At 41.6% G+C, this 25,380-nt stretch overlaps 2 protein-coding genes across 3 annotated transcripts; one reads left to right on the forward strand and one right to left on the reverse strand.

The window, feature by feature from the left end:
* Nucleotides 1-1,258: 1,258 nt before the first annotated feature.
* Nucleotides 1,259-10,826, forward strand: gadd45gip1 (growth arrest and DNA-damage-inducible, gamma interacting protein 1). Its single transcript, XM_085351298.1, has 2 exons — nucleotides 1,259-1,659; nucleotides 9,503-10,826. Exons 1-2 carry the CDS (start codon nucleotides 1,259-1,261, stop codon nucleotides 9,792-9,794), a joined length of 693 nt encoding a protein of 230 aa, XP_085207424.1. The 3' UTR covers nucleotides 9,795-10,826.
* Nucleotides 10,013-24,239, reverse strand: LOC146633044 (tetratricopeptide repeat protein 39A). 2 transcript variants are annotated; one of them, XM_085351297.1, is made up of 18 exons: nucleotides 23,986-24,239; nucleotides 23,305-23,409; nucleotides 22,715-22,846; nucleotides 22,326-22,384; nucleotides 20,790-20,857; nucleotides 20,510-20,574; nucleotides 20,036-20,135; nucleotides 19,874-19,939; nucleotides 19,669-19,777; nucleotides 19,520-19,587; nucleotides 15,828-15,887; nucleotides 15,462-15,623; nucleotides 15,271-15,362; nucleotides 13,718-13,838; nucleotides 13,517-13,628; nucleotides 13,319-13,433; nucleotides 12,599-12,715; nucleotides 10,013-11,091 (listed from the first exon to the last, which is right to left on the reverse strand). In XM_085351297.1, the coding sequence occupies exons 1-18, from the start codon at nucleotides 24,018-24,020 to the stop codon at nucleotides 10,983-10,985; spliced, it is 1,695 nt and encodes a 564-aa protein (XP_085207423.1). In that variant the 5' UTR covers nucleotides 24,021-24,239; the 3' UTR covers nucleotides 10,013-10,982. The 2 variants fall into 2 exon arrangements, with proteins under 2 accessions (XP_085207423.1, XP_085207421.1); XM_085351295.1 differs by having other exon boundaries at nucleotides 23,305-23,412.
* Nucleotides 24,240-25,380: the final 1,141 nt, after the last annotated feature.

A 25,380-nucleotide genomic window follows, 5' to 3' on the forward strand; every position in this document is an offset into this window, starting at 1 on the left:
TGGTGTGTATTTAAACAGATAACTTGAAACAGCACAAAAGAGAAAACAAAATTCTTGTAGCGTACACATTTTCTGCAAAATAAAAGAGAGTTTTGTTTTTTTTCACATTACCCCAGAGTTAAACTTTTTTCTCTGTGTGTGTTATTGTAGGGTCCAACTTACAATATAAAGCGTCTTGAGGCGACTGTTGTTGTGATTTGGCGCTGTATAAATAAAACTGAATTGAACTGAATTAAACTGATCACTGCCTGAAGTGAACATTTTTTTAAATTCATAAATTCGACCTGTGTACATGAAATGTACCACTAATTAATAAACTAATTAATAAACTAACATCTATTACACATTGCACATCATCTGCAAGCGACAATAATTTACCACTTACAAGCCTAATTGATCTTTTTATGTGCTGCGAGCATGTGAAATAGATAACAGCAAAGACTGCCCATTACAATTCTCAACGCACCGGTTTTAATTAGCAGCTATAAAGTCATATAAAGTAAAGGTTTTAAGCTGGAATTTGGCTTTAAAACAACAATGATTTAATAATAAAGGAATTTTCTTGCTAATTAATGCTTCCAACACTTTTCACGACGTTTACTTACGTCATAACGTGTCCTGGAGTGTATGCGTTTAAACTATATTTGTGTCCTAAAAATATCTTGGAAATATATTTGGTGCTGCTATCTTTTCCTTTATGTAATGGCACGTTATAAAAATCCATCCATCCATCCATTCGCTTATCCTTTTCAGGGTCGCGGGGGGCGCTGGAGCCTATCCCAGCTGTCATAGGGCGAAAGGCGGGGTACACCCTGGACAGGTCGCCAGTCTGTCGCAGGGCCAACACACAGGGACAGACAACCATTCATACTCACATTCACTCGCACATTCACACCTAGTGACAATTTGGATTAATCAATTAACCTATCCCCACAAGCTGCATGTCTTTGGACGGTGGGAGGAAGCCGGAGTACCCGGAGAGAACCCACGCAAACACGGGGAGAACATGCAAACTCCACACAGAAAGACCCCGGCCTGATGGAGGAATTGAACTCAGGACCTTCTTGCTGTGTGGCAACAGTGCTAACCACCGTGCCACCGTGCTGCCCCTACGTTATAAAAATAAACTGCATAAAAAATAAACTACTGTCACATTAAGAATGTAAAAACCACACGGAACGGTCATCTGTCGCATTGAACAGGCACTGCGGTAGGCATCTATGACTTCACTCCGGGTCCTTCTTGTGTTAGAAGAAACATGGCGGCGTCCATGCTGTGCAGGAGGACGGCTGCCTTATGTAGGACTTTAAAGGACTTCTCATCTTGTAAAGCTGTGCTTTCTGTAAACTCTCCGTGTGGATCTTTATCACAAACAGCGTCCTATAATCCCAAACCTCTAAAGCTGAACCTCCGGAACCCGTACATCCCGGACAAGGACAGCGAGAAGACGCCGGAATGGCAGAAGACAGCCCGCTACGATAAGAAGCTGTTCGGTCGGTATGGCTCTGTGTCGGGCATCGATCCTGCATCTCTGTGGCCCACACATGAGGAGCTGGAGAAGATTATTGCGGAGGAAACCCAGTGGCATCCCCCGCTAGAGGTGATGCTGAAGAACATAGAAGCCAGGGAGAAGGAGGAGAGGGAAAAACGGCTGGCGAGGTAAGGCTACATGGCTAACGTCAGTGCGTCCATTATCGGACAACGTCCTCACCAGTGTTTGTCATTCTGTCAAACACGTTTACAGAGTAACTAGCAACACGTTTTCATAGTTCTCTCTTTCAAGCTTTTAAAAAGAGCACTTTTTAAAGCAGGATTTTTAAATAAGCTAATGTAAAATCAAATCGAATTAGAAATTGTATCTAATAAAATAGAAGCTTGTCTTAAGTGTACTGAAGAAGGTAGAGTGGCAGGCTTTAGCTCCCTTCTGTACCAGCGTGGCGGGCCTAATGAATTGTTACCCATTGAAAAGGGTCTGGTTTTAAATGTATAGAGGAAAATGTGTGGACAAATCCAGCTGTCTTCCACCATCCTAAAGAGACATTGAAAGAAAACCTTAGTAAGGTGCTTGGGCTCCACATGTAGTGAGAAACCCTTCAGTGCTCCTTCTTCCAGCTGTAGTAGATGGATATGGGTGTCTTTTTTTTATTAGTGGTGAAATGAAGTCCAAAACGTTCCATCTGTGCTGGCCTGTAGTCACTGCAAAAGCCAAACTGTGTGATTTACGTCAATTTCACGTTTCATCACAGGAGGTCCTTCCTTCTCATATGACCCAAACCATGCTAGTAAAATGAGAACTGTGGCATAAGCTTTTGAAAGTGTGAAAAGGCAGGAATGAGAATGAGCACCTCCAAGTCTGAGGCCATGGTTCTTCCCACTCCGAGTTGAGGAGTGGACTTCACCATCCATCTTTACAGTCGAGGACTCGGAGTGGCCCAACTGGAGGAATTAAACAATTTCAGGGTCGTGTTCAGGTGTGAGTGGAGCTGAGCTTAAAAGTTAAGCTGTGGATTTACCTGTCAATCTACATCCTCACACTAGCTTTGGGTAGTGACCGAAACAATGAGATTGTGGATACAAGCAGTGGAAATGAGCTTTCTCTGAAGGGAAGGCTGATGTCTCCCTTAGAGATGGGGTGAGGGGTTTGGTCATTTAGGGGAGGCCCAGAGTAGAGCCGCTACTCCACATTGAAAGAAGCCAGCTGAGGTCATTCTGGATTGTGACAAGGATGGCTCCTGGATTCGCTACAGGAGGTAGCTGGAAGAGGGAGGTCTGAGCTTCTCTGCTTCGGCTGCTGATCTGGGCCCAAATAAGTAGAAGAAGATGGATAATTGTGAAGAATCAGAGGCGTGATTGGTTTTCTTTGATCTTGTTTCCCTTGTTTCTGTGGGCAAGTTTAAAAAAATATTATTTTTATTTTTTTTGGAGCTGTAGTAACGGCAGCTTTTTCCTCCATATTGTATGAATGCAGCACATATCAACAGAGAATGGGAATAAAGGGCTCCATGCCGGGGTCAGCTCGTCAGCAAATGTTTAAAGAAGAAGAAACTGAAACACCATCTGGCCCACTGGTCTCATTAGAGTGCAACTTTTTAAAAAAAAACCTTGGCCGCACTCCTTGGATCACATCCAGTTTGTTTCTTTGTTGGATCACATAGCGGAGACCCTGTTTGTGAACTAGTTACTTTAATATGAAAATGTGCTTAATGACTTAATGTTTTCATTTTACAACATATTCCACGCCTTTTGTCATGTTCTTGTCTTGCACATTGAGCTTTTAGCTTAGTCACAGACTGGAAAAGGCTTTTAACTTTCTAGTTCTCTGCATGGATGATGGCGTACTTTGGTTAATCAGAGATCGAGATGTCTTTCATGAGACTCAAGGAAGCTTTAAATGTACACAACCATCCTTGTTAAAACAGACAGGTATGTTATAATTATAATGAGAGTCACCAGCTTGAACATATCTTAAGAAACTTCCCCAGAGTTGATACCATAGACTAGGGCTGCTCGATTATGGCAAAAATGATAATCACGATTATTTTCACTGAAATTGAGATCTCGATTATTTGACGATATTTATTTAACAATAACAATGTGTTGAATAATGACTTTAAAGATTGTCAAAAAATAATATAAAACAGTGCAAATACTGATAACAGTGCAAATGTTTACAATATAAAAATCAATGAAAAATGTAAACTTCTATGTTTAGTGAGCTTTGCAGTGTTGCTCTGTGGTGCAGCTACACCGTAGCAAAGTTTACACACTGTGTCCACTTGATCCACGTCTGACTGAACCCATAATGTTTCCACACCACTGAAGTTTTTTTTTAACCTCTTTTCAACCAACAGCAGTCACTCTCCTCTCCAAATAACTTCTGCTTAGCTTTCCGAGCTTCCCTCGGGTCCTCTTAATCAGCGGTCCCCAACCCCCGGGCCTCGGACCGGTCCCGGTCCATGAGTCGTTTGGTACCGGGCCGCGAGAGTTGAGGCTCAGGTGTGAAATGTCTGGTTTTCAGGGTTTTTATCGGTTTTCAGTGTTATTTTGTTATCGCTTTTATCGTTTACTCGGTTTTCCTGGGTCTTTTCATGTGTGTTATGAATAAATCTTTTTTTCGGTACCGGTACTAGTTTTATTTTGTTGTATTTATCCGCGACACCTTAAGGCCGGTCCGTGAAAATGTTGTCGGGCATAAACCGGTCCGTGGTGCAAAAAAAGGTTGGAGACCGCTGCTCTTAATTGTTGTGACACGTGTTCGAAATGCAGAGAGGTGCGCTCGATTTGCCACACGGAGCAGCGCGAGAGTAAAGCACGAGGGAGGGGCTAATAATCGGCTCAGTCATTTTTAATGATCGTTGAAAGCCCAGATCGTAATCGTGATTAAAATTCGATTAATTGAGCAGCCCTACCATAGACTGTAAACTAAAGATGCACGAAGCTTTGAAGTTTGAGAAGTGAAGTAAACTTTTTTTTTTCCAGGGGTGACTCCTTTGTTTGGAAAATATGTGCATAGGTATAGAAGCCTGTCACTACCCGATCCGTACCGGAAACCCGATCGGTACCCCGCATGCGCGAAAGGTTTCTACTTCCGGTCGTAGCGTTTTACGATAGTTATGGGTCAGTATCTGTTAAGATGTTAAGAATAACAAGTATATCTTAAAATGGTTGCAATAATGAAGCATTTCAGTACAATGTAGACAAAAACGAAAAATAAAAAGAAAGTTACGGATCAGGACTCTCCGATCCTTACTGCGCATGTGTAAAGTCTGACCGTACAAATCGGGTCTACCCGATCCGTACCGCGCATGTGCAGATGTTTTCTTCTTCTTCTGTTCGTTTAATGGCAGTTTACTCCCCAGTGTACGAGGATACCGCCACCTGCTGACCGAGCGAATAAACCCTATTATAAACTGAATTAGCGTCATTACAAACGTGTGTTAAATCTGATTTAGCGATAGTCGAGTGTGTTTATGCTCGTCTGTGAGGAGAGGATTGTTGGAATAGTGATGATGATGTGCGCTATCACTGTCAATTGTCAGTAAACACTTCATCTGGCTGATGAATCTACACGTGAGATATTACAAAGTCGGCATTATTAACTCTGTAATTAGGCGCCATTCTTCTTATTTTACGGCGCTGTTGCTCAATCGGGGGACGCTCTCTGTTGAGGAGAAAAGCATGAATTTCTTTGTATACGGATTATCCATTGTTTAAATGTCCCGGGCAGTCGAAAAGGAGGCAGAGCTGTTGAGAAATGCTAGGAGCTAACTGGGCGCTAACCGCATCATTCAAATATATTGAATGTCGCAATGTTGGCAAAGAGAGGAAGTGACGTAAGATTTGCGCATGCGGGGTACCGATCGGGTTTCCGGTACGGATCGGGTAGTGACATCGCCTGTGGGAAACATGTTGTTCATTTAGCACCATCAGCGGGTATACCTCGTGATTGTGTTGTCACACTGCGAACCTGCAGAGTCCCACAGTGTAACACACAGATCAACGCCTCACTCATCAGATGTGGTTTCAAAACGGCAACAGCACAAATACTCAGCTCAGGGCTTCAAAATGACCTCACTAACCAATGTGAAACATCGCCATCCATCTTTTAGGTCCAGTCTAATCAGTGTAGTCCTAGATGTTCCAAGAAATGCTCAAGTCTCATTCCTTGAATTTGCTGTGGTGGTATCAGCTGTGAACTGACCTCAGCTAAGCATAGCAGCACCTGCACGCAGGCATTCTGATGTCATCATGAGTATAAACCATAGACGGTAATAAAAGACGAGCGTAGCTTCAAGAGCGTGAAGCCAAAGTGTAATAACCTTTAACGTGTATTCTTTTGAATGGCCACCAGATGGTGATACGTATGGCTTTACATTGACTTCTGGTCCTGTACAAGTCTATGGATGAAGGCCTTTCTGTCTTGACTTCTCGAAACACTTTACTGATGGTTTCTGGGCTTACGTGACCAGTTTGTAGTGTACCACAGCTGAATCAACAATTACATTAATCTCTAAGGACAAACTTCTTGAAACTGTAATACTTTTAAACTCATTTAGATTTGTGTGATGGATTAAAGTCCGCAGTTGGTTTTCTGAAGTGTAGCTGTGATATCCAAGTATTGTGGCCAAGTTTTTGTTTTCCTTCTTAAAGTTGCACTTTAATAAGACCAGTGGGCCAGATGGAGTTTCAGTTTTTCTTCTTCAAACATTTGCTGACGAGCTGACCCCCGGCACAAAGCCCTTTATTCCCATTCTCTGTTCCATTCATGCAATATGGAGGAAAAAGCTGCCATTATGTTAACACAAATACAGCTTTACACTTCTCACTTTCAGAAAAGTGAAACAGTTTGATCCAAAACTCCTTCTTCATTGACGGCTTTCTTTGTGTTAGCTGGTTTAACAAAACTCCTGGATGGAGTTGGAGACTGTGACACATCATCTGGCTCTTCCTCCAGACAAATTGAATCAGTCGAGTGCCTCTTATTTCAGTTAGAGACACACTGAGAGGAATTAGTGAACATTAAACAGTCCCATAGCTTAATAAAGGACATGTGGAAGTTTAGTCTCCAGATCAATTTAATTGGCATTCTTGGTGATGGATAGCAAATGTAACTGATCAGTTTTCTAATCTGTGTCCAAGTCGCTGTAGTTCCAGCTGTGCAAAAGACTGCTGGAACTACAGAGGGATCAAACATAAAAGCAAATTCCAGTGACAATAACACAGTTTGCACTGCTTTAACGTTGCAGCTGGGCTTCATTCAGCAGTGTTGGGAGGGGACAGCTCGACAGTTTGCATGTGCAAAGTGGAGGAGAGGACCTATATCGCACACAAAACAGACTGTAGACTTAATAAATGGTGAAAACGTGGCGCTTCCAGCTGATTTTAAACACACACTCCAAACATAAACTGTTCTGGACCAAGTTATGTTCTCAGCACAAGTTACCATGGTGATTTAGCCAGGTAAAAAGAAAGCTACTTAAGCTTAAAGCTTAGGCATCGTTTTATTAGCTTATTGCTTTGGAGTATGTCCACAGGTCCGTTGTTTACCGTTGCCGCTTCCCTTGAAACTAGTATGTCAGACAAAGTTGATCTGAGGCTGATGTTTGTGTTTGTGTTGTTGTTGTTTTGTTTTTCAGGGTTTTTGAAAAAGTTTTATTTTGACGGGCTAACCTTAAGATTAATCACTGTATTTGGTGTATATCCAGATACCATGGATGGCATTACCTTGGCCTCCCGTAACACTGTGAGGAATCTTGCAGTCAGTTTGACCAGGACACGTCCTTCAGCACGCATATTAAACAAATGTGTAGGACTGCTTTCTTTCATCTGTGCAGTATCTCTAAAATTAGAAACATCCTGTCTGAGAGTGATGCTGAAAAACTAGTTTACGCATTTGTTACTTTTAGGTTGGACAAATTAATTTATTATTATCAGGTTGTTCTAAAAAGTTCCCTTGAAAGCCTTCAGTTAATCTAAAACACTGCAGGAGTGTACTGACAGCACCGGCCTTCTGCTTGACCATTTCTGATTTGCATAAAAATGTTATGGCTAAATTTGAACTTGTATATTGACTTTCAGATGGGTTTTTTTCACAGTCCTTGAAATTTTAGGCCATATTTGGACATCAATATCTCCAAAAACGATTAAAGTTAAAAACTCACTGGTCTTTCCTAACATTAAATTGAATTAGGATTTCTAGTTTAGGGTAGATACATCAAAAATGTTTGTGTTGACTAGTTAAAATATGAAAAAAGAAAACGAAACTGAAAGAATGAAATACTGGAGTTTCCAGATGGTACTGTAATTATAACTGAGAACATAATTTCTTAAATATATGTATACGTTTCATTTTTGAGAGCTACTGCCCTGCAGGAGTCTAATTCAGGTGGCAGTGTAAAAACTTTGGCTACATTTATTTTTATGTATTAAACGAGTCATGCAAACAGGATGATTTCACAGGAGTAGTCTTGCGAGGTCAAGCTGTGGTGTCTAAATGGCCGAACTGGTAATCTGACACAAGATGCTAACCTAATGTCACGACTGCTGCAGGCAAGCAGGGATCAGACGGTCGGTGTGTTGACTGTCTAAATGAGTGTTGCAACAACTGTAATACATAAATAAAAATGCTACATTGTTGCATTTTAATATCTCTTTGTACATTTCAAACTAAACCTGAATTATTAGTCAGCTCCAGGGCACTAGGTCTTGAAATGATAGGTAGAGTAGGACTTGAAAATGAAAAATCTGAACAAATTTCTTATCTTAGTTAAAATCAAAATACCATCTGGAAACTCAAATTTTGTTCTGTTCAGATAATAATACCTACTGATATTTTTGTGGCATGACTAATATCTGCTCCATCCAGCATGAAAATACCATTTTCTTCATTTTTTTTACTAAGAATTTCACGTTAAACTATTCTGCATGCTTTGTTACACTGTTTATTACAACTACATATGATTCAGAAATAGTCTTTTGCAATATGGCATATTTTTATTAGTGTGTGCTCAAATTTAGACTTTGCAGGAACACTTGATTCTTTTTAAATGAAATTAAAATTCAGACACTGAAGACACCGGAGATTAAAGACCCTGATTTAGGGCAATGAAAAGTTCAGCCTTTTATCTTTTAACAGTGTTTAGGATATCCATCCATCCAATTGCTTCCGCTTATACTTTTCAGGGTCGCAGGGGGTGCTGGAGCCTATCCCAGCTGGCATAGGGCGAGAGGCGGGGTACACCGCAGCACGGTGGTTAGCACTGTTGCTGCACAGCAAGAAGGTCCTGAGTTCAATTCCACCATCAGGCCTTTCTGTGTGGAGTTTGCATGTTCTCCCCGTGTTTGCGTGGGTTCCCTCCGGGTACTCCGGCTTCCTCCCACCGTCCAAAGACATGCAGCTTGTGGGGATAGGTTAACTGATTAATCCAAATTGTCCACAGATGTGAATGCGCGAGTGAATGTGTTTAGGATATTCGTCTTCAAACATTGAATCAGATGTAGGGAAAAATGGTGTGGAGGGTTAGCAAAGAGACCTTTTTTAAAAAAAAGATGTAGATCTTGAAAAGTATTCAGTACAGGAAACTAAATTTCACAGCAGTCATACTACGTGTTCAAAGTTTGGACCATTAATTATTTACTTTAGGCAAATGGCACAGTTGATCAGAAAACCTTTAAAGACATTTGCTGTCTTGAGATGGATGATTGCAGTTTTTCCCTTTGTTTCTGTCGGAGGCTTCTTCCTGTTAGAGGGAGTTTTTCCTTCCCACCATTGCAAAGTGCTTGATTGTTGGGCACTGTTCACCTTACAGTGTGAAGCAACTTGAGACTATTGTGTTTTGGAATCTGAAGTTATGTTAAGTTCTTCTGACATGAGTGCTTGTACCAAATTTACTGTAAAAACCACGATATTCACGCCAGGACATTTCTCTCAAAATCAATGTTAATTACCAGCCAGTATGATGGACAGCACTAACATCTGCTATCTTTTCTATTTTCACCGCAGAGAGAAGCTCATTGCCGCAAACATGGCCAAAATGCCCAAGATGATAGCAGACTGGCGCAGAGAAAAGCGTGAAACCAAACAGAAGCTAAAGGAGGAAAAGGCTCGCCGTACAAGGTTGCTGGCTGAGGCCAGAGAGCGTTTTGGCTATGCAGTGGACCCCCGCAGCCCCAAGTTCTTGGAAATGGTTGCTGAAATAGAAAAGGAAGAGAAGAAGAAGAAGAAACTAATGAAACGCAGACTGAGAGAGGAACAGGCAACAGGCTCCGATGCACCTCCTGCTGCCTCCTCATAGTCTTGGACCGAGTCGTTAAAGACGTAAATAACTGTTGGGCCTGGGTCAGATTGTGTTTGATAGTTTTGAAGGTGTGCTGTGTAGTACAGTTCAATGGAACCGTTCAAATGGCTAAAAATAAGTTTTGTCCTTTTGTGAAGATGTGACGATTCCAACTTTCAACTTAGTTTTTCAGGACTGCTCCAGATAAATACAACCTCTGCACAGATGGTGTGGGTGTGTTTAAAACATGACACGAGGCCAAGTTCAGCAATTTTCATGATTGCAGATATCCATGAGAACAATTTATTTATACAAAAATAATTTTTACACTCAAGTTTTCTGAAAAGCGCACGTCGTGTCTCGGCACCGACGCGCTGAGTGTGAACAGCAGTAAGCCGTAGTTTAGCCTCACTGGCTCTGCCGTGCTCTTATGCTGCACCCGTACAGAATGGGCGCGCAGTGCACGAGCCAGTCCTCCTTCATGCTCGTTATCTTTGTCTAAAATATGTTTGTGCAGCTGCACATGAAATGCTCTAGCCATCTCAACACCTCATACACTACCAAACCTGTGGCAGTAGCAGCGTCTAACCCTGTAAGGTCCAAGTTCTCATCGGTGATGATGAAGTAACACCAACCCAAACTCGCTGGTGGGGAAAAATAAAAACTTTGAGGGTAAATTAAAGTTTTTGTGTGTCTGTAGGAATGCAGAATTTAAAAAAAAGTCCACATTTGGGAGAAACATTACTTTCAGAAGCCAAATATATTTTAATGTGTTAGGGTTCGTAGTACTTAGACGTCACGGGAGTGACTACTGCATATTACACAGAGCTCTTTTAGAACAGTAAAATAAATTCATTGCATTTCATTAGGTTTTCATTCTATTAAATATTTCTCGTGGCTTCCAATTGCTTAAGATTTGGTGTTTATCAGTGTAAACAATAAAACCATGGCCTATAAGTGTGTGTTAACCTGTGGCAGGTGGTGAAATTAAAGGTCCCTCAGCTGTGCCTCACTGACAAATATTCTACAGATTACACCTTTGTCCAGCTTAAATTGTGGAGTGCATATGATCACACAAAGGTAAACCTGACCACAGCAATACCATACCCAGTGTACTCTTGTTGAAAAAGGCACTTTGGTCAAAAACTGAAGTAGCTGTAACTGTGAGGGGAATCGGAGACTCCAGCGGAAGGAGCCCGAGCAGTCTTAGAGGTGGGTGTCATCATCCTCACCGGGATCAGCCTTGAGTTTGGCAAGAGCAGCGTGCACCCTGAACTGTGTGCGAGACTCCATGGAGTAGTCTTTGTAGTTGTGCCTGTAAGTCAGAACAGCAGACGTGGTAAAGGCGTGTCCTGCAATGAAACTTAACTTGCCATACACATTATATGCTGCTGTTGGATGCACGTTTCTAAAGTACAAGCAGATGGATGAGAAATGGATAAAAGTGTTTGGCATCGGCACCCTTAAAGAGGATCACGCTTGAAGAGCTGGAGTCATTATCAGCTAATGGATCGTACATGTTTACACAGGGATAGGGTGACCTCTAGTGTTCCCTACAGTTGCTAACAACCATTTTACTGCAGTCCTATTTAACCCCTAAAAAACATCATTTTCCTAATTTTGCATTTCAGGATTCTGTGAGTTTTACAAGTACACTAATGTTGTTTACTTTTGGATACACACGAGCTGTTTCGTAGTGCTTCGATTTTACACTACGCCAAGATAACGGCTTAAGAGTTGGGAGTTCGCCTTGTAATCGGAAGGTTGCCGGTTCGAGCCCCGGCTTGGACAGTCTTGGTCGTTGTGTCCTTGGGTAAGACACTTCACCCGTTGCCTACTGGTGGTGGTCAGAGGGCCCGGTGGCGCCAGTGTCCGGCAGCCTCACCTCTGTCAGTGCGCCCCAGGGTGGCTGTGGCTACAATGTAGCTGCCATCACCAGTGTGTGAATGGGTGGATGACTGGTTGTGTAAAGCGCTTTGGGGTCCTTAGGGACTAGAAAAGCGCTATACAAATACAGGCCATTTACCATTTACAGGCCATAACCTATCAACTACAATACTAACACACCATAAAATAAAATAACAAAACCACTTGTTATAACCAAAGTATGCAGAAGAGCATCTCTGAACACACATGGTGTTGAAGCTCGATGCAGATGGACTACAACGGCAGAAGACCACACTGGGTTGCCACTCCTGTCAGCTAGTCTTGAGTTCACATGAGCTCGTTGAAGCTGAACAATAGCAGATCGGAATAAAGTTGCCTGGTATGATGAGTCTCGACTTCTTGTACAGCGTTCAGGTGGGGTCACGTTTGGTATAAACAACATGAAAGCATGGATCCACCCTGCCTTGTATTAACAGTTCAGGCTGATTGTGAGATAATTTTGCTGGGGATATTATCTTGGCACACTGTGCCCAGTCCTTTATGACTGCTACGTACCCGCTATCATGACAACCCAAGGTGTACCTAATGAACTGACCAGCGAGTGTATACCTAATTTTGTTTTGTGGTGCAGCATGCCAGCACTTTAAACTTCCGTCCAACTAATTAGTGTCATTTACTACTCATTTACATTCCATTGGCACTAAAGTGAAGCTGGGCTCATCATCTGCTCAGACTGAACTCAAATGGAAGCAAAAACGCGTGGCTATGTGAGGCACACTATGTGGGCTTGTTCAGTTGAAAGCCAGCTGAATAAGGTTCTAGCTCCCTGCCAGTGCCGCTAAAATGGTAGAAAAGTAGTGCAAACTTTTATATTCAAAACAGAATGCTGCAGTCTCACAATAATATGGAGAGTGAAGACTGAAGGAGTAACTTACTTGGCCTTGTGCAGTATTTTAATAGCTTCATCCCTTCTGCCTTGGTCTATGTAAAGCAGACTGAGCTCCACGAGACAGTTGGGCACCAAGTAGTGGTCAAACCTGATCTTCTTTTCACTGCAATAAGAAGCGAGTTAAATATTCATTCAACACGGACATTCATTTAAGACATAGGCTATGATGTTGATCCTGCACTGTACTCAATGTGGCATCCTTGGGAAGGCTGAGGGTTGTGCTGCAGGTGGCTGACCAATTTGGTGAATAAACAAACGTCTCTCATGAGGACTGTCAGTGTAATTTAAGCTGGAAGTCCTTCTTGATTGCCACGCAAATATTCACACTGTGACCTAGTGAGATGAGAGTTTTATGGCTGCAAAACAAACAGGGCACTGAAAGGACGTCCAATGAAGAGTTACCCTGATACGTTTTAAAAGGAAGACCTGCAGAATTTATGCAATGTTTGGAAAATCAGAGAAAACACTGATGTAAAAAGCTTGTATTACAGGTTTTAGTAGAAGAAAGTAGTAAGATTCTGAAGTACTCCCTCTTCTGCCACTAATTCAAGAAAACACAGTGTGTTAACCAGTGTTGCCAAAAAAAAACGTTGCAATGAAAGGCTGATATTCATTTGTTCACACAAGATTAATTGATTCTGAAGAAACTGCTTTCACTGTGAGCAGGAAATAACTTGCCTGCGTTTGAAACTCTGCTAGAGCTCACCTGGAACACACTTTGTTAAAGCACTCCTCAGCAGCCTGGAGGAGGCCTTGATTCTTCAAACAAAGGCCCTTCAACATGTGGATCACACAGCGGTCGTCCACTGTGTACTCGTTTACTGCAGGGGACGGAGCAGACACCATGAGCAAACATGAAAAACTGCGTGTTCCTGTTTCACAGTTTGGAAAAGGGCAGCAATACCAGGAGCTTCCAGTAGAGAGCGCTCTGCCTCCACCAACGTCTGCATCATGCCTTCAGTTAGCTCTGGTGTCTTGTTGATCATACTGAATCCATTCCACATGTACATCATTTCCTGTAATGAAGCAGTTCATATTGTTGGGACGCTCTTTTAATCAAACATAGCAGTCGTTATATGTGTTTATTTTATTTCGTAACTCTTACCAGAACTGGTACAGGTAACCTGACTGGGAGGGCAGCCTTGTAGCGTCTGGCTTTACGAATTGCAAACTTCTCCGTTGGAGGAGACTTCCCCGCTATCTTCTGCTTCAAGGTGGGCACTTGTCTAAAATGACAGGGGATATACAAAGACACACCAACGAATGATTCAGTTACTAAGTACACCATGTGACTGTTTGGCATCGTAGTGAGTGTAGGCTGTTACTCTGCTGTTTACCTCAGCTGTCAATATGTGTCCGTGTCTATTTATTGTAAAGTAGGCTACAAGACTTTGTGAAAGGATAAAAATCGATTGACCAGCGAAGCTCACTTCTTTCCAGTGACTGCGATACGGAGGTGAGTTACTGAGGGCTACCACTATTAGCCGCTGTTAGTTAGTGTTAGTAGTGAAAATTTCTTTGACATGGATTTAACATTGTTGGACTTAGCAAATAAACTCCCATGTGATGTAAGGATGTAATCTCTTTTTATCAGAGGGAAAGTTTGACTTTTAGGACCCTTGAGCCAATAATTAGCTGGCTTAATGTTAGCTTATAACCAGCTAATATAATGTTAGCTAACAACAAGATGTTTTTGTGGTTTGGTTTGTGGTTTTGTTGTTAGCTGTCTGGAGATTTGACGAGTGCATGTCTATTTGCTGACAATAACTAATTGCAACAATATTGGGAATAAATAAGAATGTCATTTCATGCTTTCCTTTGTTAAAGCCCTGACGTGAGATCAGGAGATGAGGCTTGAGGTAAGGAGGAAGAGGATAAGATTTTATTCAGATGCCAGTCATGTTGTCTCTTTCCTTTCCGTTTTTCAAGAAACCTGTGAGTTCCTTTCTCCTTTGCTACATATGTGGATGGTCTCTAACCACATATGTGATTAAACACGATTAAGTGGAATAGCTATGTCCATCCAGGCCACTGTATTCAAGATGGCAGGGCAACATGTTGGCTTCCACAAACTGGTGCCTACTCAATCTGCAGGAAGACACTAATTAACATTTTCACATCAAAGTTTGGTCTTCTTCATATTCTAAAGGAAAAATATCCCTCCCATTTAGCTGTAAAATGTACCACGGTGTTCATCCATGTGAAAAATGAAACCAATAACCAAAGTGCCTGAAACCTGTATTCTAACTGAAAGCGCCAGATGGCGATACCTGTGGTAATATTACTTATTGAAGAAATAAAATTCTGTTTTTAGGCATGTCACGTTTCAGAATGGAGGGTTATCTGTTGTACGAAACCACATGCTCATTGGTTAAGGACCTGTTATTCACAAACCAATGAATGTGACGCAGTGACCTACATCCCTCTTTATTGTGTCTAGTTATTTTTTTGCAACCAAGATGGCGACGGCAGAAATGCTGGTCCCAACTGTTTAAAACAGAACAACAGAAAGCAGAGGATGCCATCACAGTAGCTATGTTTTTTTAAATATTGTCTGTATTGTAAGCAAAAAGCACAGAGACATTTACGTGAACTATACCGCTCACCTCACAGCATCTATACTGGTAAAGAGGAAGTAAGGATATAATCCCTGCTTACCTAAAGAGTTCTACCTCGTCCTCCCCAAAAGGCCTGGCCTCATCTTTAGGCAGCATACTGAGGTAAGCAGCTTTCATGTACACATACATGGCCTAACAGGGAGAACCATAAAGAAAGGATTCATGTATTAAATCCTCAAAATGTCTGACAATAAATTTTATTCTGATCTTCTCCCGTCATAATTTCTGTACCTTGGACCAACGACTCTCCTTGCTCAGCAGGTCAGCGTAGAAGTACGCCATCTTCCACGCACGCTTGTACGTGAAGCACCACATCAGCTCCCAGTAGCACATGTGGTGAAACTGCTTCCATGTCTGCTGGGCCTTACAGCCGTCTTCAAAGAATTTCACCGCCTGGAAGCGCAGAGAAATTAAACCGTAGAGCAGAAGAACACGGACAGTGACAAGGCATGTTGTACATTTAATATTAACACTGGGCGCTGGTTTTTTGGAGCTCATTTCCTTAAAAACATAGAAACACTGCCACAGCAAGTGACGTATCATAAATGCTCCTCATACCCTCAAGAAGTGCAATCAAGCAATGTTTTCTTGACACACCTCATCAATGTTCCCTTTGATTTCCTCAGTTCGACCAGCAAAGAAGAGGAATATGGCCCCCTAGAGAAAAGAGAAAAATGTACAAATCTAAACACTGTTAAATTTTCATCTACCTGGAAGCAGGCACATCACACAACAATCATTCTTGGCAGTGTTTGATCAAGAAATTTTCATCCGAGCGCTCAGTTTGTTCTCTGGGATGGGCTGTGAGTAAAAGGTGGAGCAGAGAGAATGATTGTGAATTTACGAGAATGTGCGTCATGCGGAGTGGTAGTGATGGCATGAAGCAAGCGTGACATGGACGAGAGACCTCGGCAAGGATCGTGCGAGTGGAAGTTTGAGACAGTATCGGGTCGAAGGAATCAAGGTGTGGATGGATGGCAACGTGAATACAATCAACGACTGTGTGAAAACTATGGCGTGAACCCGTCAGAGACAATATACATTTACAAGCAATACAAAAAACAGAAATGTTTGGCAATAATAAATGATACGGTTTTGCCTTTTTGGCCAAAATTCCCATCTGTTATCATACGTTTGTTCTGACCACTATAAGGATCCTTCACTGTGTATGGAACTGCAACTGGTCAAAGTTTAACCACATTACTCCATACAGGTTCTTTGTTGCTAAGTTCCACTCTTATCAGCTACTCTCGTGTGTGCAAATATGAGTTCAACTAATGTCATCCCACCATCCATTTTCTTCTGCTTATCCAATTCAGAGTCAGAACTGGGATGGAGCCTATTCCAGTGGTCATAAGGAGGGAGACGGGGTACATTACAGATAGTTCGCCAACATAGCGGGCTAACAGAGAGGGACAGACATCCATTCACACTCACATTCACACTAGAGACAATTTAGAGCCACCAGTTAACCTAAACAGTCTTTGGACTGTGGGAGAAAGCCAGAGTACCTGGAAACCTATGCCAACATTACACAGAAAGGCTGGCTGTTGGATTCAAATCCAGCTAACCACCATACTACTGTGCTGACTTCAAATACTAAAAATTATGAGTTAAAAATTCCTACAGCCCTGTGTCCTGCACTGCCTGGCCAAATGTTAGAAACCCAAACACATTCAGTTAATGGGGAACTTAAAAAAGGTCACATTTAGATTAAAAAAAACAATTTGATCATCAGAAATGTGTTTATTAATCAGCCAGTTGTCACAGTGCTGACTACAATGCAGTCAGCTTCTGCCATGTCATCAAAACTAAAACATTTAAACATCAAAACAGAAATGACACGTTAATAATGAACTCTAAAGAACAGTATCGACGTTCCATAAGTTGGTGTATTTATTTAAAAAAATAAAATCAGTCAAATCTGAAGCAGCAAACCAAAAGACTCTTCTCCAAATACTTACTCGTTATGTAAACATGGACGTATTTGAAGAGCAGCCAGTGCTACCGACAGTTACAAAAGACACAATGGCACTGACAGGAGTGCAGGCACGCTAGTTTTCATTCTTTGTATTGATTAAACAAGAGATTTTATTTCCATGGGACTCACAACATGGAAGGAAAACTGGAAGCTATATTCTGCTGCCTAACGTAGCAGAGCGTTTGATTATGACAGCCTTGAACTGAGCTGCTCTGGACTGCAAAAGACATTACTGGGTTGGGGGTGATAGCTGTCTTCAAGGGTTTTTTTTAAATGCTTGAATCATAGTTTAGTCTGTGGTACAGTATATGGTTGAAACATCATGACTACCTCGAAGGTTTACCATAGCTGGTAAACTAACTGCTGACACACTAACCAGCAGGCCATGTAACTGTCCCTGAGACAGTTAAAATAAAGTTGGTTATTTCATGTTTCTGTGATAGATTCATGCTGTAATGTGTAAAGTGCTGTAATGTTTGTATGAGGTAAAGTTTGTAATTGTCACATGACCAGAGTTTGGTTGAGAGCACAACCATGGCATTGTGGAGCTAGCATGGATACATGGCTACCGATGCATCTACAGCCTCAGCGTTAATGTTATTCTGCATGTGGTCCAAGAGGCGCACACGGTATGGTTTCATGTATATTGTTTGTATAATGTTGCATACGTGTTCTACACTGGTAATGAGAGGACATTTTTGTGATATCCATTATTGTGCATTTTTCTGTTCTGCTTGCACAAGACTGTTTATGGACACTGATATGAGAGACTGATAAGCTCAAAACATTTATGTTGTAAACTTTGTGTTTCTTCAGTTTTCACGGTGTCTGAAGACAATAAGAGTGTGAGAGAGAGAGAAATAAATTTCCGAAGACATCAGTATGATGCGTGGCCATTCTTTGTTGGACCCCTGTAGTTACAGGCCAGCTAGTCACAAGGAAACCCTGAAAAGTTCAATAAAATAGCCTCAAATGTTTTTAGGACTCCTTTTTCCATTTTATCTCACACTTGCAGACTGAATCAACCAATCACAATTAAACTGACAGGAACTGATTTTCTCACATAATGTTTCCACCTCAAATGTTGTCTGTTAGCAACAATGCATATCCACCCCAGTCTGTGAGTCATTTACAGGAGACTAACACACAGTTGGTAAACAACATCGTTATAACACTTTTAAAACCAAAGTGCTTTACACTAAAATAAAATAGAATAACAAAACTGACGTTGCACACATTCACCATGTTTACATGACACGTCCCAACAGCAGCCCATCATCCAATTACAGTTCTAGACACCAGCATTTTCCAAACGCTTAACAAAAAAGGTTTGTCCTTAAATACAAAACCTGTTACAGCTGATGTCTGAGGTCAGTGTTTCAGTGCAACAACAGCAAAGACACGAGCTCCTTCTGAAATAAGTTTGACCACAACGTGATCAGACTGACCGAGAAGCCAACATTAATGATCCTGCAGCATTATCTACCACATATGTATATACAACCCCATTAAAGGCTTCTGGATACTGGATTCTGTAATTAGCCAGTGCAAGGCTAATAACAGTATAGAGTTATACTCCAATATATTCCAGTTTAGAAGTAACAAAGACATGCATAATCCTTTGCAGATCAGAAGGTTGCAAAGATGTTTTTAGTCTGGAGGTTTTTCTGAGGTGGAAAAAACTGATCTTTACCGCAGCATTGATTTGTTTGTCTAATTGTAAACGTGTCACAAGTTTTTAAGCTGTGTTTTTAATAAAAGGAGTTAAATAGCTCAGGCAATGCTTCAGCCTCTCAGTTAATACTGGAGAGCTTCGGTTTTGAACTGACTTAACTGTAAGAAAGTGTGGGATATCCAAAAATGTACTCATCGAGCCTTCTTATGTAATAGTGATTTCCAAGACTCAAAAGGTAAATACAACCATAAATCATCTGTATATGAAAAGAAATGTTATGTTAGCAGATAATTTGACCATGAGGGAGCATGCAGCAAAGAAAAACAGAACAGGACAGATGCCTGTGGAACTCCAGGTGTCACATTAAGTGACATAGGAAAGTGTTACCCAGGGGGAGTCACATGCTTGACTGCTGCACAGTCTCCGAGCGCTCACTGAGTAAGTCACAGTCAAAAAGGTTAAAAGCAGCACTCAAGTCCAGCAAAACTGAGATAGAAGGATAAAAGCAGACTCAGTACCACGAAAGGCCCTGAAACCTGACTGAAAGGTCTCATAGTCTCTAGTCCAGTAAGGACAATAGTTGAATACAGACAAGTTTTTATAAAGCTTTTATAAATAATTAGAGTAAGTTACCCGTGGGTAACGCAGAAGGAAAGGTTTCAGCAATCTCTCAGCTTCCACCACCTCTCCCTCGCCTGTCCCTGAGAGGATAAAATGGACATATAATATAACACAGGCATCTTGTAGGAATGATTAAAAAAAACCCTGATTTTTAGCACTACCTAGTATGAATGTGAGGAAGGTGTAGTAGCAGAGCAGCAGCAGAGCACACAGCATAGAGCGCAAGTTCATCCCCGTCGCACCATCGTTCAAAAGAGACAAGCCGTATTCCTGAACAGGATTAAAAAGAAAACAGAAAGTATCATAAAATAACAGCTGTCAGCTAATGATTAAATACACAGAGGTGGGCGTGTATGTTCATTGCACCTTGTCTCCAGAGAAGCCTGCAAACTCCAAAACTTTGAGTATCCGCGGAGGGAAGAGAGAGAGAGTCTGTAAGCAAAGAAGATCTGATAAACGGAATAATACAAACACGTAATTATACACATGCAGCCACCCAGCAGTGCAAATATATAATGTGGGACATACCAGGTTAAACGCCCCTATCCCGAATGCTATTCCTCCCTCTAAGTGAACGTGGCTGGGCTCTTTGAGACAGCGGTGCGATTTTATGAAGGAATGCAGCTCTCTGCGTTATGAAAGACAAGCATTTCTAATCACACAGCTTATCATATCACCGTTTTACTACAGAGGTTAATGAAAAGTAAAAACATGGAAGCGTTCAGGAAACACTTGTTCGAGACTGCTTTGACTTCATCATTTCTTGTATCTCACAATATTCTGGACTTGCAGTTGTGATAAATCAGCAAATCCTTCAACTGTAAAACTGGTGAAGTAGCCGTTTAATAATCACAGTGCAAATATGTTTTAGTGACTGATTTCTGTTTAGACATTAAATACAGACAAGTGAAAGTAAAGTTCAGAATTACTTTAATTACTATACTGCATTATAAACATTACACATTTACTTAAAAACAGCTTCTTGTTTCATTGTTTACTTACTTGTAAATAAGGTAACTGTTTCGTACTTTGATTCCTCCTTTGATAAAACTCACCATGTTCTCATCCTGCAAAACAGTGCAAGGAATGCATCGCTACAGTTTACCTGTGTGTTGTTTGCAAACAAATTTAACATGACACAAATGGTTTTTGCATGCTATGTGTTATATGAGGCAGGTTCTACAGCTTGTGCAGCCTTAAGAAGACTAGACTGGGAGGTTGTGCTGTTTTTGAAAGTGTAGAGAAATTGTTACTTTGTTAGAAGGATATTAGCATACTGCACCTGCAGGAAGGTGAGGGCAGCTCTTTGGAGTTGACACTCTGCATAACAGACTTCTGCATGGAGCTGCACTGCAAAAACACATCCATGTATACACAGATTAAATGATAAATTATATATGATGAAGTGTAAAATCTAGGTATACTCCTGTGTTTGGTGTTCATCTACCAGGCAGGTGCTTCCTAGCTTAACCCTCCATATGCAATCCTGACTGAAGACATTTAGTCAGCTTATCAGTTCGAATACATTTTATTTATATAGTGCATAGGTGTCAAACTCTGGCCCGTGGGCCAAATTTGGCCCGCAGCCTAATTACATTTGGCCCGCGAAGCCATACCAAATTACTATTAGAGCTGGCCTACTGGTATTATAAAGCTAATATATATATTGTTTAGTATTAAGCTTTGCTTGTTCCATATTCAGTTTTCCAGCAAAACTTATTTGAGTCCATAAGAAAAGATTCATTCTTATATCTGGAGGAAGATTTTTTTTTCAATAAATATTAATGTTAGCCCGCGACTTTGTTCCAGTTTTGAATTTTGGCCCACTGTGTATTTGAGTTTGACACCCCTGATATAGTGCAAGACCCTATAATATCAGACATACAGGCCCCTTTATGCAAGAATGTGGCAATGTGGAGAGGAAGAACTCTGAGCTGAGGGTCCTAGCCTCAACGGTTCAGAGCGGCGAGTCAACTGCAGAAAGAATGGTTTCACTGCTGCATCACAGCAAGGAATGAAAAACAAAAGTTGCCTGAATGTGTTCATTAATAGCTGGGGTCCGTCAGTGCTGGAACAACTATTGTTCATTTTCCTTTTTCTAGGTTCTCTGATCTGTTTAAGGCACTTTAAGTCACACTGTTAAAGCAGATCTACAGGTACAAGTATGAGTCTGCCAGCCAATCACATAGCTGCATTCTGAAATACTCAACATCTATAACTTTGGTTGCAGGATAATTTTGAGCCAACATTAGTAACACTTCCATGCATTGTTAAACTGTAATTCTTTGGTTATCCTGGTTTTCTTTTCTTAGCTCAACTGTCATTTTCATTTTTCCTATATATGTCTACAACCTGCACTCCCATCAGCCTCAGCTACACTGGAAAAAACTACATGCAAAATACATGACAGCATGTTGGAATGGTATCACATTAAACCAAGGTGGCACACACAGTAAAAATTATGCACGCTTATGATCAGTTTTTTAGCAGTGTCTGAGATCACGTTGGTATATCAATGTGTAATGGAACTTTTTGAGAGGATTCCAAAATGTGGATTCTGTTCATCCAGATGTAGTAACTTAGTGTCAGACTCTTCCTAGACTGCAGAAAGAACTGGCATGAGTAAAGAAACGTTTTCCCCACCGAATATGCAACGTCCAGGGGTGCTTAAAGATATCTATTTAAGTACAGGCAGATGGGGAAATTGGCTTCTTCAAAAAAATGGAACTAAATAAAATGACTTACAGTAGACATTTCTCCACTGCATTTTTGGAAGGATCCTTTAAAACTACACGAGTGGCACATTTAAGCCTTTTACCTTCAGAAAGTGACCCCCCGGCTGATTTGTTGGAAAGGCTGGAAGACTTCCGTCGAAACCTGAAAATAAAAATCAAATGGCACTTCAGGACACTCAGACACTGACTACTGCAGCCATGTTATCTGACACATCAACCATTTGCCAATCAAATGTGTCTATTTTCTCTTATCTAAGAAGTTGCTATTGCGAATTCTATTATGCAAACACAGTCAAACTGGTACTATGGTCACATGGGAGCCATAAAAGTACATGCAGCTCTTAATATTTGCCTCTGTGGCTCATGGAATGTGGAAGAATAGTTCACTGCATCCAAGCTGAGGATTGGGGGGTGTTACCATCGTTAACCTTTGTAAGACAGAATCAGGGGACAACAATCTCGACATCCTGACCTCTGACAGACCTCCTGGGCACTCTTCATGGTATTTCCTGCATTGGTGATGTCATCCTGCTGGAAAGTCATCATTGCCTGCATTTCCAACACTGTGGCGTAGATAAGAGCATGGTACATGCTCTCATTCACTCTACATAAAAACACAGAGTTGCAGGATCAACATCACACACCTCAGGCTGTAAGCAAACATGTAGTTACTGCATTTCCCTGTTGCGCAAAGATAAGAGTAAATATCTGGCTCTTTTTATTCTTTCTATCTCTTCCACCATCCCAGTCCGTCTTGTGCACAGTGTTTATTTTGCAGGCCTAACAGTCTGTACGCTGTTGAATCAGTCAGACCTTGGGCGTCAGCTTCGGCAAACACTTCATATCCTGGAGAACTGAAGCCTGACAGGAAGGCCACTGCTTCACGGTTCACACCATAGAAGTCTCTAAATATCACCAAAGGCTAAAATACTGCTGACATCACACTGAAAATGTGAACACTGTGAAACAAAGCAAGAACACCACAAGCGCATACAGCCTGCATCGTAAGAGTTACATGAAACCTCCGGAGAGCTAAAACCTGACTATGGATTGTTGTGTCACCTTGGTCGCAGCTTCTCCAGGCTCTCATTGAAGTGGTTGTTAAGGAAGAGATCCAACGCCTCCATACAGTCATCCAAACACTCTTTCAGGGTCATCTCAGAGGAGCTGCTGCACACACACACACACACACACACACACACACACACACACACCTGTGACTCAGGGTAAAACAAGCCTTGCAGTATTAGCATGAGATAATGGACCAGATCTATTCGGGTTCAGCGATTAGCATGCCTCCCAGTTAAAGCTGACATCCGCGTTTACATGCAGGCGTGTTTACTTTGTGAAATTTGCCTAAAAGACTCGTTGTTTAATAAGATCGCAGCAAGTGGGACAAAATATTCGATTAAAAACATACGGAAGCCTAATTGAGTTTTTTTAACTTGTAGTTTGAAGTAACACTCTCCGTTTCACTACGTGAAAGAATGCGAAACTACACAAGTCTCCTTCCTGGTGCAGCACAAACTTTTTAAAAACATTGAAAAAAGTTCTGCTCATTCACGTTTCCCTGCTACAGACAAAGGCGAATAATCACATTTATAGATCTGCACAGGTGGCTTTTCAACATTTGCCGGGCGATATGTCACCGCTGAAGTGGACAGACCCACACATAAACACTTTGTGGGAAACAACTCCAACTTTTGACGTGTCCTTGACTTTTCACTCGCCTCCCGTACTCACTTTTCCGCGGCGTTTGTCTCTCTCCCATTGGACATGTTCGCTCTCCGGGCGGCGCGCCTCCCAACACCTGTTCGGAGTTCAGCGGCACTCGCAGAAAATCGGGACGCATTCAGCTCTCACACCGCGACACCAAGCTTTCAGCTCTCACGCTTCTTCGCGTTGGCGTAAAAGCTGACAGTTAAGCTACCGAGGCTTTGCTGTCAGTTAAAGTTGACCAGAAATAAGAACGTCCACTCCTCTGTGCTGACCCAACAGCCCGATACTACGCATTGCGCAACAGAAGCGCAGCTCCTCCGCCTACCTCTGTGGCTCCACTGCCACGCAGACACTACACCGTAACACTGATCAGTGTCAGGTGCTCGCAGCTCTTAAAGATCCATCTTAGTCTTGACTAAGAAGTTCGGTAACTTTCAACAGTAAATGGCGCCATTTCCCCTTTGTCTTCTTCTCCTCTCAAAAGTGAAAATGTTGAGTACATTCTTCTTTGCGCCATTGCTGCATCTGATGCCATATGGACGCGATGATGGGCTGAGGGGAGAGCAAATATGATGAGGTGACAGAAAATGGAATATTATTTCGCTGTTAATCAGAATTTAAAGGCAATTATTTTGTTGCTGCTTCGTCTCTGGTACCTAAATAAGGAAGAGGTGAGTGTACTGTAAAATTCACGCGTCGGCTCACGTGTAATTCCACGGAATCGTGAATAGGGGTCAGTGTTGTAGTTATACCTCACGAGGAGACACAGATGCCAGAAGTGGTTCATCATCTAGTAATCTAAATCTACACCTTTTTATTTATTTTAAGTTATTCCAAAATCTTGTTTATACAGCCCCTCTCACACTTTGCATCCCTGCTATGAACTACAGGTACGACAGCAGTGCACTTGTTTGACAAACAAAGACAAAAGCAGGGTGAGACTGTGGGTAAAGGGTGGGACGGCGATAGGAAACTTGCGATGACTTGTTGCAGTTTTGTATTTTCTAATTCGTTTTAATTTTCTTTCAATTTTAGTTTGACTTTTTGTTTTAGTTTCGGGTAGTGTACAGAGTAGGTTTGTTTCTGTTTAATGTTTTACTGTTTCAAAAGGTTTCGTTTTTATTATTTCACTTTTAGTCTCCTCAAGTATTACTGCACTGCAAGATGTAGGAAAACCCGCACAGGTCATTCAATGAAAACACTGAACTTTTTGGAACTGGACTCACAATCTTAGACATCCAAGGCCCCAAGAAGCGTGTGCATCAAAGGAATTACAGCCATGTCCATTTTCACAATTCCTGTTATATATGTGCAGGGAGGCTACTTTGTCAGTCGATGCATTTTAAAAGGATTTGCTATAAACTCACTGCCCCAGTGTAAGATCATGCAAAGAGCTTATATACATGGTCTCCCGTTTTT

This window comes from Diplotaxodon limnothrissa, linkage group LG4, assembly GCF_057381915.1.
Source record: "Diplotaxodon limnothrissa isolate DT_005_m linkage group LG4, D_limnothrissa_male_GT1.1, whole genome shotgun sequence".
NCBI classification, from domain to species: domain Eukaryota; kingdom Metazoa; phylum Chordata; class Actinopteri; order Cichliformes; family Cichlidae; genus Diplotaxodon; species Diplotaxodon limnothrissa.

Bases quoted from the DNA above. Each gene is read 5' to 3' on its own strand.
- gadd45gip1 (XM_085351298.1), top strand. From the start codon at position 1,259: ATGGCGGCGTCCATGCTGTGCAGGAGGACGGCTGCCTTATGTAGGACT. The intron at 1,660-9,502 runs GTAAGGCTACAT...TTTTCACCGCAG, and splicing joins AGGGAAAAACGGCTGGCGAG to AGAGAAGCTCATTGCCGCAA.
- LOC146633044 (XM_085351295.1), bottom strand. From the start codon at position 24,020: ATGTCCAATGGGAGAGAGACAAACGCCGCGGAAAA. The intron at 22,385-22,714 runs GTCAGGATGTCG...TTTTATTTTCAG, and splicing joins GCCCAGGAGGTCTGTCAGAG to GTTTCGACGGAAGTCTTCCA. The intron at 15,888-19,519 runs GTAACTTACTCT...TCTTTTCTCTAG, and splicing joins TCCTTCTGCGTTACCCACGG to GGGGCCATATTCCTCTTCTT.